Here is a 19,353-nt window from a genome sequence, read left to right as displayed (position 1 = left end):
AGAATCCACAAAGAGTGGAATGTGTCTTGGCCTCCAAAAAGGCGGAACCATTGATACCGGCTATTGTCTCTTGGAGACGGACTTGTGTATTGAATCCAGTACGATGCATCGAAGCCCCAGGCAATGAACCGAGGGGGAGGTTGGTGGAGGGATTGCATCACCCCCAACCTGATTTTCATCTGAGACCCTGTGAGTCAGGATAAAAGAGGGTCTGGGAAACAGCCCCTCAGACGCACCAGAAGAAACGCTAGTGATCCCGTAATAGCGAAAGCCGGTGGGAAGGCCACGTGCGTCCATTTCCATTTGCCCCGGAATCCGTGGTCCTTTCCCACGGAAGAACGGTTTTTAGCTAACAACGGGGAAATCAACTCCCAACGACTCTCGAAGGATTGACATCATAAAAGGAATGGGCAAGTTAAACCTCCATCTTTCTCTCCAACCAAAAAGGCTGCAGCCTACAGCTTGAATGAACTAAAGTGACTTTTGTATTTCCATCGGACAATACATTATCCCCTAAACAACGATAGAGCTATTTCTTCTTGATTCTTATTATACCCACGCTTTTAGATTTAGTATTGACAACGTATATTATCTGTATGTTTGCATTGATATTATTTTTGTGTATTTTTATCAATAAATACTGTTAAAAATAGTACCATCAGACTTCAACGGACCTCTGTATCTTTGCTGGTAAGTGACACAGTTACAGGGTACGTAACAATACAAACGGAGGAGTTGAGACGATAAACCAACATTTTCGGTAAAACGGTAAGTAATTTAGAAAGATGCACCATTCTGATCTTCCAGGACAGTTCAGCATATTTGTTTGCCAGATCACCTTCTCTTGGTGCTCAATGGCATTATCTTTACTGCACTCGCACTGTCAACATTCTGGAGATTGACATTGACTTGATACTCAACTGAACCAGCCACTTCAATAACAATGACCACAGGAGCAGTTTAGTGGCTGGGTATCCCACATCTAGTTATCTTGTGACACCCCTAAAGCCTTTCCACCATCTGGTACAAGTTCGGAGTGTGATGGAACACTTTAGTTTGTCTGTGTGTGTATAGCTCTAGCAGCGCTCAGGGAATGTGACACCATCCAAAACAAACTGCTATCCTAACTCCAGCCCTATGTATGCACTTGCTGCACAGTGGCTGCAACAGGCCTCAGACTACAAAATGTACCACAGTTGCTCACCCACATTCCTCCCAACCTTTTACCTCAACAACAAGGTCAGTTGGCGCATGGGAACACCCCCATTTGCAGGTTCACCTCCAAGTTGAACATAATCTTGATTTGGAAATATATCGCCAGTCCTTCATTGTTGCGGGTTCAATCCTGGAACTCCAGACAGCAACTCATGAGTAAATTGGAAAGTCTGCAGTGGTTCAAGAAGTCAGCACATGGACACCTTTGAAAGGCAAATTAAGTATGTGCCCTAACTGGAGACTTTGCCAGCCAAGTCCATAAACTGAAAATTAAATTTTAACTTTCTCAGACAATATTTTGCTGTAAAAGATTATTCTTACATTCTCTATATCCACCAAACAAGTTAACTTATCTTGTTCCAATTTTATGATTAAAATTATAATGAGTGTAATAAAAAATATGCTGAACTTTTAACCTGGAAGGCTATGTAGATTTGGGAATTAAATGGAAAGAAGTTGGTGTACCAGGAGACAAACTCCAAACCATCACCTTCAACATTTAGCCTGAATGTGTTACTATATTTCTTGAGTTCATGGATTTAGATCTATTTTTCATATTTAATCCATGCTTTCCGAAACTAACCTATGAGAATACGACAGCAACTGAATGGATGGAATGAACCTCAAGGAGATCTTTCATACTATATACCTGTAGTAAAGAATTTATTCATTGTAATTTTTGTTGAAATTACTTTCTTGTTTTGAGATATTTTAATCTACATATTGATTGAAGAAGCCAAAATGGGTATTATGGGATGTGGGAGAACTGGTCCGGAGTCTGAGTCTCTGCCCCACATTCAAAAGCCATCAATGTGGGCAAGAGGCATCCGTGGTTAGGTGTCAGGTGTTGAACCGGCAGAAAGTGGACGAGGGCCCCCCCAGGTCAGTGAGTCGTTGGCAGGTTCTGGAGCGGGAGTTCTGTGTGGGCAGAAGGAAAGAGTTCTGAAGACACCCCCCCCCACCCCCACCCACTCCCGGGTTTGCAAATCTCCTCTTTGTAAAGACTATCTCCCCTCCAGATGCAAAGTTTGGACACAAAATGCCGATGATTCTTTTTCCCCTTGTCGATGCTGCCCGACTCGCTGAGTTGTTGCAGCAGATTGTTTGTTGCTTCAGATTCCAGCATCCGCTGTCCGTGTGTTCATCCTCAAACTGCATTTGGAAATCTATCACTTTGCAGTCACTACCCATTAGATGATCTTCAACCGCAAGATTTCTTATCAATCCTTCCTCGATACTTAAGAATAAATCTGAAATTTCCCATTCCCAGGTACATTCTAAGAAGCAACCTCCAATGCTTTCAACAAATTCTACTATGAATATACCCACTTTGGGCTGTTCAATCAATATGTTGATTAAAGTCTCCCATGCAGTTGCAGCTCCCTTCAAATGTGCTACAGGTATTTATATTTCCTCAGCTATGCTCTGACTTTTTGAGACATCACATTATGGCGGTCTATATACTACACCCACCCTTGTCTTCCTTCCCCTGCAATACATGATTTCAATCCAAACTGTTTCCACATCACTATCCGCTGCCTTCATAACACGACTCAGCACTGCTGTGTTACTTCCTTAATTAATAACACTACCCCACATGCCTTTCCCTTTGTCTTGGTCTTTTGAAACTGCATATAACCTGGAATATTGAGCACCAATCCTGGTCACCTAGCAACCACATTTCTTAATAGCTATTACATCATTCTTATATGTTGCTGTCTGTGCTATCAACCTAGCTACCTTTTTGCAAATACTATGTGCATTGAAATAAATAACATAAAGCTTTGATCTCTTTAGTTATTTCCAAATCTGAATTTGCTGTTTTGCATATTTTCCTCTCAATTTCCTCTTCACTATCTTATTCCACTGTTCTCTCATTTCCCCCTTATTTATTCAAAGGTCTTTTGTGCCCTAAGGATACCTGTTCCTGTATTCCTTTAAAGCTCTACCATTTAATTTATATTGCTTTTCTTATCCTTCCTGTCAGTACAGATTTCTTCATTCTTCTTTCAAATAAATTTCATCTACCACTTGCCTACCCACTGTACCATGTTCTTTTTTTTCTACCTAAATCTGCAGCCACCTGCATCTGAAAAGCAAATATAACAAATAATGGGGAGAGTAAGAGAGAATATAGAGCAGTACAGCACTGGACAGGTTGTTTGGCCAATGATATGGTACCAAACTTGATGCTATTTTATACTAAATATTCTTAGAAAAATAGGGGGCTATAAGAAAGCCTAGTAATTTCTAAGGTAGGGACACGTTCAGCACAATTTTGTGGGCCGAAGGGCCTGTATTGTGCTGTAGGTTTTCTATGTTTCTATGTTCTCCTCCTGCGTATCATCCATATCCTTTAATTCCCTTCAAATTAATGTGTCTATGTAAAAGTCTCTTAAACTTCATCAAACTGTCTGATCTGATTCTGCTACCCCTGGTAACCTGGGTGTTTCAGGCACCTCTCACTCTTAGCATAAAGTCTTGCCCCTCACATTGCCTTTAAACCTCCCCCCCCCCCTCCGGCCTTTAAAAGCATGTCCTCTGGTGTTTGATATTTCTACCCAGGATTCTGACTGATTCTGACTGTCGACTCTATCTCTGCCTCTCATATTCTAAAAACCTCTCTCATGTTTCCCCTCAGCCTCCAATGCTCAAGGGAGAACAACCCAAGTTTGTCCAACCTTATAGCTCCCATCCTCTAATCCAGGCAGCATCCTGGTAAACCTCTTCTGCACCCTCTCCACATCCTCCATATCCTTTTGACAATGGGGTGACCAGAAATGCACAGAAAACCTTGTGTAGTCTGACTAAAGTTTATACAGCTGCAGGTGTGACTTCTTATTCTTATACATAAATACCCCGAGCCAAAGAAAGCAAACACACCATACGCCTTCTTTACCATCTTATCAACTTGAACAACGGACCTACACCTCAACATCCCTCTGTACCTCAATGATATTATGGACTTAACATTAACTGCATAGTTTTTCCTTTCATTTGATCTCAAAAAATGCAACAGCTGGCACTTACTCCATCTGCTCAACTGTAACTGATCTATGTCCTGCTGTGCTCCTTGTACTTTAGACTGTCCACTATTTCACCCATATTGGTGTCATATGCAAACCAGCTGATCTGCCTAACTACATTTTCGTCCAATCCATTGATGGCGCAGTAGCGCCGACACTTTTTGAAGAGAATGAGGTGTGCAAAGCTCCCTGATCCCATTCTAACAACTTTCTACATCATTGTATGGTACAAAAGCTGCAAGGCATTGGTCCCTACAGAGGGTAGTAAAAACTGCCGAGAGGACCCCACTTCCTGGGAAAGGCCCTAAGCATTGTTGAGGATCCCTACGACCCATTCCACAATCTCTGACCCACCACCGTCAGGGAGGAGGTACAGGAACATCAGGACCACGACTGCCAGACTGGGTAACAGCTTCTACCCCCAGGCTGTGACACTAATGAATACCCTGCCACCACCAAGGTTTCGTTCCCAGGATAGTGAGCTATTTACTGTTTACTGTTCATCTGTGTTGCACACTTCACATGCATTTTGAATTATATTTTATTAATATATTTCTGTTAATATTTTGTTTTATGTGCTGTGTGTGATATATGTTGTAAGGCTGCACTGTGGTCTGGAGGAAAGATGTTTCATTTGGTTGTGTGTATATATTTAAATTCAGGCGACAATAAACTTAAGTCTGAACAAATCATGAAAACGGACTTTCGGCAATTTATGATGGAAGCTATGAGCTAATTGGTTAAATGCCATGAGATTGATGATGTCCTGTTGGATGGGTGATTAAATACCACGTATTTTGTGATAGGATGCCACAGAATTAATGACAGGACACTGCAAGATTGGTGATATCATATAGGAGGAAAAAAGAATGCAAGAAAATACAAGCTGGAATAGACCAGCTCAAGTTTGCCCCACTATTCAATACGATCATGCAAATCTAAATTAACATTAATGCCCTTTCAATGCCAGTTCTCCATAATCTCATTTCTTCAATTTTTGAATATTGTTTTTTCTCCACCTTAAACATATTGAATGATCTGTTCTCATCCCGAAGAGGGAATTTACTGCCAAAATTTACTACCATCTGAGAAAAGACATTTCTATATACCTCTGTTTTAAATGACTGGCCTCTTATTTAACAGTTATGTCCTCTTTATAGTGAGAACATATCAAAATCTACTCTGTCAAGCCACTTTATAATCCTGTATGTTTGAAGAAATTTGCCACCCATTCTAGTAAATTCCAAGGAATATAGCCCCCAATTGACTAGCGTCTCTTGATTTGTCAGTCTCCTCATCCTAGGAATTAGACTGGTAAGGTTCCTTTGGACTGCCTCCAATGGTCCCCACATCCTTTAATAGTACAGTATTTGCAGAGTGAACTCACCAATCCCCTATAAAACTGGATCAAAATCTCCTTATTCTTACTAATGGCGACTATAGAACTGAACAAGATTGTATGTAACTGCAAAAGGATACCATTAAATTGATAACAGTATACAGTGGGATTGATGTTAGGATATCATGGAATAGTGTTCATTTAGTGACAAGATACCATTAAATTGATAACAGGATGCCATGGTGATAGGACACCTTGTTATAGACAAGCGCATATGGTGGAATTTCTTTTGGAGTTTACAAAATTTATGTAGGATGCAATGGCTTTTATGATAGTTAAGGGTCAGTACAAAAGCATTATAAACTCCTCTCATTGTATATTTAGAGTCATAGAGTCTTAGAAAAGTTCAGCACAGAAACAGGCCCTTCGACCTATTTAGTCCAGTGAGAACCATTTAAACTATCTACCCCCCCCCCACCATTGACCTGCACTAGCTGCCATACCCCTGCTATCCATGTACCTATCCAAACTTCTCTTAAACGTTGAAATCAAGCTTGCATGTACCACTAAACCTGGTAGCTCATTCCACACTCACAACTCTCTGAGTGATGAAGTTTCCCCTCGTGTCCCCCTTAAACTCACTTCTTACCCTTAACCCATGACCTCTAGTTGTAGTCCCACCCAACCTCAGTGGAAAAAGCCTGCTTGCATTTACCCTGTCTATACCTTTCATAATTTTGTATGCCTCTATCAAATCTCACCTCAATCTTCTACATTCCAAGGAATAACACCCTAACCTATTCAATCTTTCCTTATAATTCGGGCCCTCCAGTCCCGGTAACATCCTTGCAAATTTTCTCTGCACTTTTCAACCTTATTTACATCTTTCCTGTAGGTAGGTGACCAAATCAGCACACAATGCTCCAAAGTAGGCCTCATCAACATCTTATAAAGCTTCAAAATAACCTCCCATCTCCTGTATTCAATATGTTGATATATGGCCAATGTGCCAAAAGCTTTCTTTACGACCCTATCTACCTGTGACACCACTTTCATTGAATTATGGACCTGTATTCCCAGATCCCTTTGTTCTACCACACTCCTCAAAGCCCTTCCATTCACAGTGTAAGATCAACTCTCATTGGTCCTACTGAAGTGCAACACCTCAATCTTGTCTGCATTAAATTTCATCTGGCATTTTTCAGCAATCCCTGATAGTCTTCCTCACTATCCACTACTCCCCCAATCTGAGTGTCATCTGCAAATTTCCTGATCCAGTTAATCATATCCAGATCACTGATACAGATGACAAACAACAGCAGACCCAGCACCGATCCCTGTGGCACTCCACTAGTCACAGCCATCTATTACCTCTCTCTGGCTTCTCCCACAAAGCCAATGCCTAATCCAATTTACTACCTTATCTTGAATGTCAAGCGACTGAACCTTCCTGACCTTGTCAAATGCCTTGCTGAAGTCCATGTAGGGTATATCCACAGCCTTGTCTTCATCAACTTTCCTGAAAGTTCTTCAATAAAATCTATGAGATTGGTTGAATGTGATCTACCACACACAAAGCTATGCTGACTATCCCTCATCAGTCCATGTCTATCCAAGTACTCGAATATCCGGTCTGTTAGAACACCTTCCAATAACTTGCCATTACTGATGTCAGGCTCCCCAGTCTATTATTTCCTGGTTTATTTTTGGAGCTTTTCTTAAACAGCAGAACAACATTAGCTATCCTCCAATCCTCTGGTACCTCACCTGCTGTTAGGGATGATCTAAATACCTTTGCTAGGGCCCTTGCAATTTCTGCACTTAGTTCCTGCAGGGTCCAAGGGAACACCTTGTCAGGCCCTGGGGATTTATCCACCCTAATTTGCCTCAAGACACCAAACACCTCCTACTCTGTAATCTGTACAGGGCCCAGAACCTCGCTGCTGTTTTGACTTACTTCTGTCGATTCCGTGTCCATCTCCTGAATTAAACACAGATGCAAAAAAAAATCCATTTAAGATCTCCCCCATCTCTTTTGGCTCCACAAATAGATTACCATTCTGATTTTTCAGAGGTCCAATTTTGTCCCTTGTAACCCTTTTGCTCTTAAAATATCTATAGAATCCCTTCAGAGTCTCCTTCACTTCATCTTCTGGAGTGACCTCATGCCTTCTTTTAACCCTCCTGATTTTTTTTCTTAACTGTTCTCTTGCATTCCTTATACTCCATTTGTTCCTGCCTGCCTATACCTGCTATGCACCTCCTTTTTTACTTAACCAGGGCCTCAATAACTCTTGGAAAATAAGACTCCCTAATCCTGTTCTCTTTACCTTTTATTCTGACAGGCACATACCAGCTTTGTACTCTTAAAATTTCTCTTTTCAAGGGCTTCCACTTACCAAGTGCACCGTTGCCGGGAAACAGCCAGTCCCAGCCCACACTTGCCAGCTCTGGTACCATCAGAATAGGCCTTTCTCAACCCTAGAATTTCAACCCTCTGACCTTTCTGTATTTACTTTGAAACGAATAGTATTATGATCACTAGGAGCAAAGTGTTCTCCTGTAGTACACATACTTATGTCACCTGCCCTGTCCCATTCACTAAAGCAGGTCAAGCATCGCGCGCTCTCTCGTTGGGATTTCTATGTGTCGATTAAGGACATTTTCCTAAACACATTTGACAAACTCTATCCCATCTAGTCCTTTTAAAGTATGGAAATCCCAGTCAATTTGTGGAAAGTAAAATCACCTACTATAACCACCTTATGTTTCTTGCAACAGTCTGCGATCTCTCACAAATTTGTTCCTCTAAATCTCTGGACTATTTGGTGGTCTATAATAGAGCCCCATTAACTTGGTCATACTTTTCGTGTTCCTCAGTTCCATTCATCAAGCCTCACTAGACGACTGTCCTGATTGAGCACTGCAGGGACATATTCTCTGACTGGTAATGCTACCCCCTCTTATGCCAAATCGATAGGGCTTTTCTTCATGCATGCAAAATGTAAATAAATGTGGAAATCAATCAGGTAAAGAGATTACCCAGAAAATTGTAAACGTCTCATATACATCTGCGGTCTGCGGGCGTCGGAGTTAAACTTCACTTCAAAATCCAACTGTCGCAAATTAGCTCATTGCGGTTCTGATATGAAAGACACACGTGAGCAAGGATGTAATCATATCAGCTTATACACGAGTTGTAGCTACTGACTGCCATGTTCAGTATTTTGACGAGCGGTTCGTGGAGAACTGGCTGCCGCTTGGCGCCTTCCTGATCTGCTGCGTTGGGGGGAGTCCCGTACTCCACAGACCGTGGTAGATGTCCACAGGTGCCCAGTCGGGGGAACCCTGAACCATAAGCGGACAGTGTAAATGAAATAATCATTACTCCAATAGTATCATTTTTCGCGTTAGTATTTGTTTACCACCCACCATTAAAACGGACACGCGGGTGTTAGAGTGACTACGCTGGGTCTTCTTCGGGATTGTGAAGGCGACAGCTGTTAGGGGTCATGTCTGGGGGACTTGGGATGTCTGTTGCTTGCAATTGGCTGCATGGAGCAGGAAGTAGAATTGTTACCACCTCCTTCCATGGTTCAGCTGATCTTAGAGACGGAAGTGAGTTGTGTTCGGCAGTCTCAGGGCTAAGCCGGTCAGTTATACTTTGGATTGGCAAAAACGGGAATCATGTTCGAGTGAGGGAAGATGTTACTTTCGCATCGCCTCAGCGGCGAGTGAGGGAAGAGCGGGCGTCAGGGAATAAGGCGGACAGGAGTAAGTGATTCCTGCAATGAGAAGAGTGTCAGAGGGTCAGGGATGGCATCCATTCAACAGACCCGAACGGGAGAAGAAGGAGAGGACGGCGAGGACGGTTCTCTGCACAAAATGCTGACAGCGATAGAGGAGGAGAGGATCAGAGCGAGCCTCAGACAGGAGATGAGCGTGCTGGGTAAGTGAAAGCGACCACTGGTCTGGCCTTGAACTGTCAGTGCTGGATATTGTCAGGGATAGCGATCTCCGCCATGGCTCCTTACTTTATTCATATAGACTGAAGATCCGTCATACTGAAAAAGAGCAGATTATTCACTAGGACTATTCGTATTGTTGCAGAGAAAAACGATCAACTTGTCAAAGTTGGTCTTGTCGTATTCAGTACCTTGAAGCCCAGCAGTTCACTTCGCCTTCACTCAAACCACTTTAAAAATCTACTGTGTGATTAGCTTGAATCTGAAACACCACAGCTCCGTTCTTGATAGCCTGCTGAGGGACACTATACCCCAATGGGGTTTGGATGGACTTTGTGATAATGTCAGGGCGTTCTGCCATCACGATTGCAGCGTTGTCCCCGTTTTACTTGAACTAAATGTGTTTGAGCATGACACTTCGTTGTTTGTGGCTACCTAAATGCCTCCGTTATGAGGCTGCATCGGGAGAGCACGCCGTCCAGAGATTTAGCGGGCTTTAACGCAAATATGTGGGTGTGGGTTGTGTCAGTGTGTATAATCTAATGTTTGGCCAGCGCAAAGGCTTCAGCTCGCTGTTGGTGTTCAAATACAACTAAATGGTGAAGGTTAATCCATTGTTTCCAGACAGTGTACTGACCCCAGTAATCGTTGTACATTTTGCGTTGAAGGATTTCATTATTGATCTGCCTTACTACTTAACTGTGGGATGACTGTGCTGACAGCTGTATTATTTTTAAATTGGTACTGTACTTGGGTTAAAGGGATTTTTGGAAGGTGGGTTATAAAGGTAAATCTTTGGAAGTAAGTGTAATGAAGAATCATCTCCCTCTCCTCGTTCATTAATTCAATTACCTTGTCTTGTGTGCAATGCTCGGGATGAGGTAACCCGCAATTTGAAAGGAAACCGCAGGTGTCCAGTGAGCATGCGCCGAGTCGCAGCGGCTCCTGGGAGCTGCAGTCACGGGCACCGAGCTTGCAGCAAGTTTGACGGGAAGTGGAACCGCGGAGAACTACGTGTCCCACAGTGCACGGGTGAGGGAGTGCGCTCATTGTCGGCCAGCCTCAGTGAGAAGGATGATGTCATTGTTATCAGAACCACCTTGACCCTCCCAATGGATAGATGGCAGGTCTGCCCAGTGCAACCAGTAACCTCATGCGTACCTGTTGAAAATTCTTATGCTCTGCAGTCAGCGGCATTTATTCACAAATATCTTCATGAATTAACTTCTGGATCTTTTTTAACAAAAATCAGTGCAACTTCCAATAATAAAAAACCCTCCACTTTTTGTTGCTCCTTGATTCAAGATGCTTCACAGATATATTACTAAATAATAGGCCAATTACCCTCCCCCCCCCCCCCCCCCAGAAGCTATTGATCTACGGACCAGAAGCTTGGCGGAGAGGTAGATTGCGATTGGAACATTTTAACAATAATACAGGTGGAGAATTGAACACCAGAAAACCAGAGCAACAGAGCAAACCAGCTGAAGACACAATGCTGAAGTGAGTAAAATTAGAGATGCTCAAACATATATTTCAGGTTATTGGTCTGGAAGAGCTTAGATGGGAGGTGTTTAAAAAAAATCAAGCTGAGAATTTTAAAATGGTGTGAACTAACTTAGAGCCAGAATATGTTAGTACTTAAGAGAAATGTTAAAACAACACAGCAAAGTTTTAGGTGTCCATTTTATGGCCTGGAAATCACAATATTGTGTATGACAACAAATGAAAAAGCAAAATAAAGCAACTCTGATGAGGTGTATAAAAGAGTGCAGCGCTGCTCATCTTGGGTGGAATGTTACACTAAGATTGTAAACTTTCTATTTTGGTTCAAGCAATTGGCAAAATGTAGAAGATACTTACTTGCCAGGAAATTGCCTTGTGGTGGGGGCTGAACATGATTGATGTGATTTTCTCAATGGTTTGGTGCCCATCCAGTACTAGAAATTGGACAGTTTGCAATTTGAGAGAATGGAAAAGTCAAAATGGGTATTGTCAGCATGCAGGTGAGAAAGAATGCTATGCTTTTGATAGATAGATGGGAAGTGGGAGCTGGGATGGATCTTTGACAGACACAAGTACCTGAATTAGAAGCCATTGAAATCTAATTCACAGACTGCCTTCAGTGAATAAGTAAAAATGGAACCAGTGTGGCATAGTCCCATCCAATTGGTGATAGGGAGGCATTTGAAGGGAATATTATAGTCAATCATATGAAAAGCTGTGCAGTGACAAGGAAAGATGAAGAGGAATGGATTAGATTTAACACAATATCATTGGATGTCATTCGTGGATCAAAGGTGGTGATGAAATGGCTTATAGGAAGGAGATTGAACATCTGATTGAGTGGCACCGCAACGATAACCTCTCACTCAACCAGAGCTGATTGCTGATGACAGGAGGAGGAAGCGGGAGGCCCATGAGTCAGTCTTCATTAGGGGATCAGAAGTGGAGAGGGTCTGTAGCTTTAAATTCCCTGGCGCTAACAGATCAGAGGATCCATCTTAGAACAAAGCATGTCTCGTCATAAAGACGGCACAACTGTGCCTCTACTTTCCTTGAGCTTTGCGTGGATTTGGCATGTCACCAAAAACTTTGACAAACTACTACAGATGCATAGTGGAGAGTATTCTATCCAATTGTGTCACGTGGAAAAAGCCCAGGAACAACAAAATACTACAGAAAGTGGTGGAGGCAGCCCAGTCCATCCTAGTCAAAAGCCTTCCCATCACTGAGTACATTTACATGGAATGCTGCTATAAGAATTTCATGTAAATATACTCCATTTCTCCATTTACTGATATGTTCACCACCTGTGAACAATCATTGCACTGGGAGATGGGCTGGGTGGTGGTGCCATTGATTACGTAGAAACTTCTCATGTGCTGGAACACAGCAACTTCTACAGGGTCCGCTAAAAGTGTTATTGCCTTTTTAAAGTGTTTTTTTTTAACAATTACAAGACCCTGCTGGACACTGTGAACTTAAAGTCCTTCAGGTCTACCCCAACAGCGAGCTGGACTCAGTACCCGGAGGAGGTGTGCAGTAAAACAGCAAGTGATTGCTTCAGTCACTTTTCTTGTGATTGCACGACTCTCTTGGACATTGTTGGTGTGGGGTGCTGCAAGTTTATTGGTGAACGGTGGGGAGCTGTGAGGACTAGGCCTCAAGCTGTAGCGTTGCCTGTTTGCAGCTGCCCCGGGGGAGGCATCAGAGTCAGGTGCTGCACCAGAGTGCCGAAGGCAGTGTGACATAGTGTCCAGGTACTGCCCCCTAGTGTTTGCTTTACAGAACGCAAACTGTTTTGTGTTTGACTGCAGATTGTTGCAACATTTGCGGACTCTGGGACTTGGACTATATAGATTTTGTGTGATTGTGTTTTACTGCTATCTTATGTGCTCACTGTCTTAAATAGCTATATGTGCCTTGTGTTGTGTATGTGTGGTGGCACTGCATTTTACACCTTGGCCCCAGGACCACTGCTGTTTCTTTGGCTGTATTCACGTACAGTTAAATGACAATTAAACTTGAACTTGAACTTGAATTTTTAAAGCTGTGCCAAAACCTGGCAGTACTACATTAATATCAGTAAAAACAAGCATCATAGTAGTTAACTGGTTGATGTTAGCCTCTACTAAATGGTTAACTGTTGCGTGCTTGAGTGACTAAGCAAGTTGAGGGCTGCTGTAACTTGGAGTAGGAAGGGGAATGTTTTTTCTTATGTAAAAAATTTCTTTCCTAGGCAGCATTTTTGTAATTTCCACCATGGCTCACTTGAAAGGAATGCTCAAAGTCAGTTTTGGCTTACCAAATTTACTACAAGTGAAATTGTCAGTGGATGCTTTTTGCCCTTCAACTTGCCTGCTGACTGGTTATCTATTTCTCACAGATGTCATCTGTTCACAGCCTAATGGCCACTGTTAACCAACAGCTTCAAGCAAATAATTAGGAGCAGGTAGCTCTTGCTTTCAAATGAAGAGTACCATATCTGAAAATATAACTGTTTCTCTGTCCACAGAAGCTGCCTGACCTTCTGAATGCTTCCTGTACTTTGTTTTTATTTCAAAAATCTGTTTCAATTTTCACAAACTATAACTTTCAGTGCATCACATAACTTATGAGTAATCTATTCCCACCCATCTCACTATTTGTTGAGGTTAGTTAACCCTGCATAAAGAAAAATGCTGCAAAGAGTTCTTTCCTCAATTGCTTTCCACACATTCTCATTCACCTAATAGGGGAGGGTTTGTGCTGGCTGTCCGTTACTGCTTTGGTGTTAAAGATACCAAGGAACAAGAAAGATATGTACTCATTATAATACAATGAAATGTGATGGTGCCATAAATCTTGTTATCATGAAAAATAAATACTTTATCTAGAAATCCTCACTAAAAGAAACGTACCAGATGACATTGATGTGATGATCATCTGTTCCACTCAGCATCTAATCATTACTGCGGGTAATTGATGTCACTGGCATTCAAGTCTTCTGACCTACCTGTCTGTTTCAATGCATACTTGCAAACAAATAAGGCTGTTATGTACATTGGGCAACATTTTAAACTTTAAAAACTCCTTTCCACTGTTTTACTCGCATCAGTGATTTGGTCGGCACAGCTCAAATGTCATCTATAAATTTCTGATCATACAACCATTGCTGGCAGAATCTCAAATGGTGATGAGAGGGCGTACAGGGGTGAGATAGACCAGCTAGTTGAGTGGTGTCTCAGCAACAACCTTGCACTCAACGTCACTAAGTCCGAAGGGCTGATTGTGGACTTTAGAAAGGTAAGGTGAGGGAATGCACACCAGTTGTCCTGGAGGGATCAGTAATGGAGAGTGAGCAGCATCAGGTTCTTGGGTGTTACTATCTCTGAGGACCTAACGTGGTCGCAACATATTGATGCAGCTATAAAGAAGGCAAGGCAGAGTCTATATTTCATTAGGAGTTTGTGGAAATTTGGTATCTCACCTAAAACACTCTCGAATTTCTACAGATTTACCCTCGAGAGCATTCTAACTGGCTGCATCACCATCTAGTATGGGGGGGGGGTGGTGGTGGTGAGCGCTACTGAACAAGATCAAAGTAAGCTGCAGAGCCTTGTCATATTGGTCAGCTCCATCATGGGCACTAGCCTCCATAGTGTCCAAGACATCAGCAAGGAGTGGTGCCTTAGAAAGGCAGCATCGATTATTAAGGATTCCCACCACCCAGGACATGCCCTCTTTTCATTGTTTATCATTCGGGAAGGAGGTACAGAGGCCTGAAGGCACACACTCAGCGATTCAGGGAAAGTTTCTCTCCCTCTGCCATCCGAATTCTGAAAGAACATGGACCCAAGATCGCTACCTCACTACGTTTTAATTTCTGCTTTTTTGCACTAATTTAACTGTTTAATATGTATACTGTAATTCACAGCTTTTTTCTTTATGATCATGTATTGCACTTCGCTGCTGCCGCAACGTTAACAAATTTCACAACATATGCCTGTGATATTAAACCTAATTCTGATTCTTCCCATAATTTGGACTTTAAAATTATTTTACTCTCTGGTTTCTCTGTTGGTTTTCTAAAGAGTTGGTTAATGAATGAATCTCAATCAAATGTGAGAGATCTGTTAAAATAACAAGTCCTGTTTAATACCAGTTAAACTACATTTTTAATACCAGTTAATCTACATTTTAATAGATCCAAGTCTCCAGATAAATTATGTCATTAATAGATTATGATGATCTCAGTGGAATCAAATCATTTTAGTGTAGGCAGTTCTGTTTTTGCTCTTCATAAAGTCCTTTAAAACAATTATGATATCTTTGTCTTGTGTGCTTTGTGAATAACTTGGGGGTGAAGTAGGTCATGAGAGTGATGAATGCTCTACTTTAAATGAGGGTAAAAAGTTTGTGAACAGGTGTCCTGAGCTCTCAATTCAATCCTTGTTCTTTTCCCACTGTCAAAGACTTCTATTTCTCAATGGCATGGATTTTTATTTAAACAGTAATTCAGTCTACCCACCATTTCAATGTACATTCAGAAATTAGGAAAACGATTGTGAATTCTAGATGAGATTTATTTGCCATAATATGGTCATTTTTAAGGTTTTGCAATTGCACTGTTGTGATAGGAATTTTAAATTTGCTTAATGAGTTTATCTTCTATCAAAAGAGAGATTTTAGGTCAATTTCTACTTTGGTTTGTTCATTGATTAGGCTCTGTTTTACTGTTTTACTGAAAGGGAAAGGATTAGAACATTGAGGCTTTATAGAAGTGAAGATTAAAAATGTGGCACTTCAGTAATAATAAAAGTTGTCAAAGGAATTGTCTAGACCATTTACTCCCTCAATTAGTTCTACACTTCAGATGGAGTAGCCTTAACATTGTTTAATCACCTTGGATACATATCCCTTGATGTCCTCTTTTAATAGCAAAACACTGTCACTTTGTCCTGTTAATTTTAATTGAACCAAGATGTGCTGAGTTTCCTGGGAGTAAGTTCTAGATTTCTTCTACCTTGTGCTTTTTACTTTTTGAAAGCTTGACTGTAATATTCAGAGACTGGAAATCTGTATAAAGGTTCCAGCTTGCTCCATGTCTAGGGCAATAACTTATGCATCTATTTATTTTTCAGTGTGTGTGTGTTGTTGGCAAGGCCAGCATTTATTGCTCGTGGGATACGTGGTGGGAAGACAGCTGCTGAACCATTACAATCGTTGTGGTGAAGCTACTCTCACGGTGCTGTTTGGAAGCATTTTTAGGATTTCAGCATCTATTAAAGAATAGTGATGCATTCAGTAAAAGGATAATGAAATAAATGAGACAACTTATACAATTTATTGCTCTAAAGTTAACCTATGATTCAATTGATGTTTCTTGTTAACCGAGGTTTGCCTTAAAATATCCACAAATATTTATGTTATCCAAGTTGTTGTACCACCTGTCTTTTACCCCATTGCCTGCTTGTTTCATGCATATGATGCATTTTTCATTGGCAGCATTTTTGATTGGTCTGGATTTTTTTTTGCATTTGTTACAATAGGCAGTGTCTTAGGGAAGTATCCCAGAGATTTATTGGGAGTAAACCAAAGTAAAATGGCGAAATGTCAAGACAAAAGGAAGATCTGTAAAGAATATGCCATACAAAGAAAGACACATCCTTGTGACTTACATAGAAACATAGAAAACCTACAGCATAATACAGGCCCTTTGGCCCACAAAGCTGTGCCGAACACATCTCTACCTTAGAACTAACTAGGCTTTACCCATAGCCCTCTATTTTTCTAAGCTATTTTTCTATTTTTACAAGGAACAAAATGGGGATGAAGGGATGGAAGTTTCCAGAATGTGTAGTTAGATCATCAAAAATGAACATTGATTCTTGGCCAAAATTATTACATGCCTTGGTGAAATATAGAAGTTAGGGGTAATGTACTAGATAAAAATTTGTTGTAATTCCAAATACATTTTGCCAGTAGCCAGATAGCAGATTCCCAACTGTCAGAACATTTCGAGTCAGAAGGACAAGCATGATGCATAGTCCTCATTTAATTCATTCAAGAAATTGACTGAAAGGTACATATGGATCACTAAAATCAGAAGGTCAGTTAAAAAATACCGTAATTTTATTGATGGTCAAAGCAAACCCAGCACAGGTCACAGGCTTCAATGCTTGTGAGAGGGAAGTGGTAAGTTACACTGTAGTTGTATAATGCTTTGGCTGGACCATCACTACTCCATTGTTTTGAAACAGGAGCACTAGACTGATACTAGAGCAATGAAATTATGCATTCCAGCATCTTTTCTGACATTTTTTTTTGTATCTAGAGGAGTGACAGGATGTTGACCTGACAATACATAAAAAATGTTGGAGGGACTCAGCAGGCCAGGCAGAATCTATGGAAAAGAGTAAATTGTTGACATTTTGGGCCAAGACCCTTCATCAGAATTGGGGGGGGAGGGGGGTGAAGATGAGAAGTTAGAGCTAGAAGGTGGGGGTGGCGGAGGGGAGAAAGAAGTGCAAAGTGGTAGGTGATTGATGAGACTGGGAGAGGAGCTGGGAAGTCGATTGGTAAAAGAGATAAAAGGCTAGAGAAGGGGGAATCTGATAGGACCTGGTAGTTGCTTTTTGGGGTATAAAAGTTTTGATAAGGATTCATAGAGATGTTTTCACCTGCAGTTGAAAGCAAATGGGGGGGGGGGGTATAAAATGACATTGTCTGGTAAATCATTTAGGTAATATTGTACCCTGAAAGTGTTAAGAACTGGATGAAATGGAGACATGTAGGGAGTATAAACCTGGCATGGACCTGTTGGGATTAATTCCTGTTGCAAAATATACTTAATAGCATAATTAGTTTTTAATTTTAGTTCCTCTGTATTTGGACAATGAATTAATTCTTTATCTGAATGTGCTGATATTTTTGCCTGTACTTTCCTCTTCAGCTTCCAATGCTGCACCAGGTATCTTCTCCAGACCATGGTAATAGTTGTGAGGTCCACATTTGATCAATCGTTTAGAATTCAGGATAATTTATTGCCATTTAATAAGTATGCAAAGCTGCTTGGGCAGAAGGTGCTTTTGCATCCAAGGCTGAAGTTGATTCCTTGCCTCCTTCTAGGTTCTGGGGAAAAAAAGCTAATGCAGTTTACAACACTGCTCTGACTGATGCAACGTCAGCTCTTTTACTAATGCAGCATTTCAGTGGCTTAATTTGTTTCCAGATCTTTATAAATATAACATCATTTTGAAGTTCAGCTGATGTTTACAGGAGAAATAAATCATTCTGAAAGTTGACACATCTATTTGAGATGTAATGCACAGAGATCCGAATTGGGTTTGTGCTCGAAAGTGAATGTAAAAACTGTGGAGTTAGTCATATAGTGGAGAACTGGGCCCTTTAACCATCGAGCCTGTACCAACCATTGAGTGTTTAACCGTATTGCTTTCATTTAGCAGCACTTCGTCCATTGCCTACTGTACCTCAGCAATTCAGAGTCAGAGCTATTGTCACTGACTTGTGATGTGAAATTCTTTGTGCAGTAGTAGTACAGTGGAAAGACAAGATTATTAAAAATTACAAAAATTGTACCAAAAAAAACAAGGTCGTGTTCATAGACCATTCAGGAACACAAAGCTGGAGGGGAAGAAGCTGTTTTTGAGTCGTTGAATATATTCTTCGGGGTCCTGTACCACTTTCCCAATGGTAGTAACAAGAAGAGGGCATGTCCTGGATGGAGCGGGTTCTTAGTGATGGATGCTGCTTTCTTGAGGCTCTGGTTCTTGAAGAAGTCCTCAATCATGGGGAAGGTTGTGCCTGTGATAGAGCTGGTTGAACCATCTGCATCCTCTTGTGATCCTGTGTGTTGGAGCTGCCAATTCAGGGTGTTTGTCCAGATACTACTTGGCTATTCGCAGTCCTTGTGGATATTTTTTCATGTGCTTTGCCTAATTAAGGTGGCGCTGAGTTTAAATCTCCAGCTGTAATCTTTTCATCAAATTGTTTTTAAATTCTTTAGAAGCTGTCACTGGCAGGAGATCCAAAGATCACTGGCTTTGTAAAGCACATTCTTCACAACCTGAGAGCCTCTAAGGCACTCGTGAGAAAGTGTGAATATTGACATGAAGTAGAGTTGAGAAGGGAAGAAAAATCCCAACAGGAGGACTTTGAAGTTACAGCGCAGAATTGCACCTGTCAGAATTTTTTAAAATTATGCAGAATATTTAAAATAATTTAAAGATTAAAGAGGAAAATTGGACTACAAGATGATGCTAGTCAATAATAATTAAAATGATGAAGAGAATTGTTTTTATTG

General features: G+C 41.2%; 1 protein-coding gene across 2 annotated transcripts in view; it reads left to right on the top strand.

Annotated features, from left to right (window-relative positions):
• Window positions 1-9,184: 9,184 nt before the first annotated feature.
• Window positions 9,185-19,353, top strand: part of kiaa0930 — a 98,232-nt gene continuing 88,063 nt past the window's right edge. For both annotated transcript variants that reach the window (XM_059977990.1, XM_059977989.1), the window contains exon 1: window positions 9,185-9,529. In XM_059977990.1, the coding sequence (XP_059833973.1) occupies window positions 9,397-9,529 (133 nt within the window). In that variant the 5' untranslated portion in view covers window positions 9,185-9,396. The remainder of the gene's footprint in view (window positions 9,530-19,353) is intronic.

This window comes from Hypanus sabinus, chromosome 8 (assembly GCF_030144855.1).
Source record: "Hypanus sabinus isolate sHypSab1 chromosome 8, sHypSab1.hap1, whole genome shotgun sequence".
Taxonomy (NCBI): Eukaryota; Metazoa; Chordata; class Chondrichthyes; order Myliobatiformes; family Dasyatidae; genus Hypanus; species Hypanus sabinus.
The sequence above is the reverse complement of the archived record's forward strand: the minus strand, read 5'-3'. Positions and strand labels throughout refer to the sequence as shown.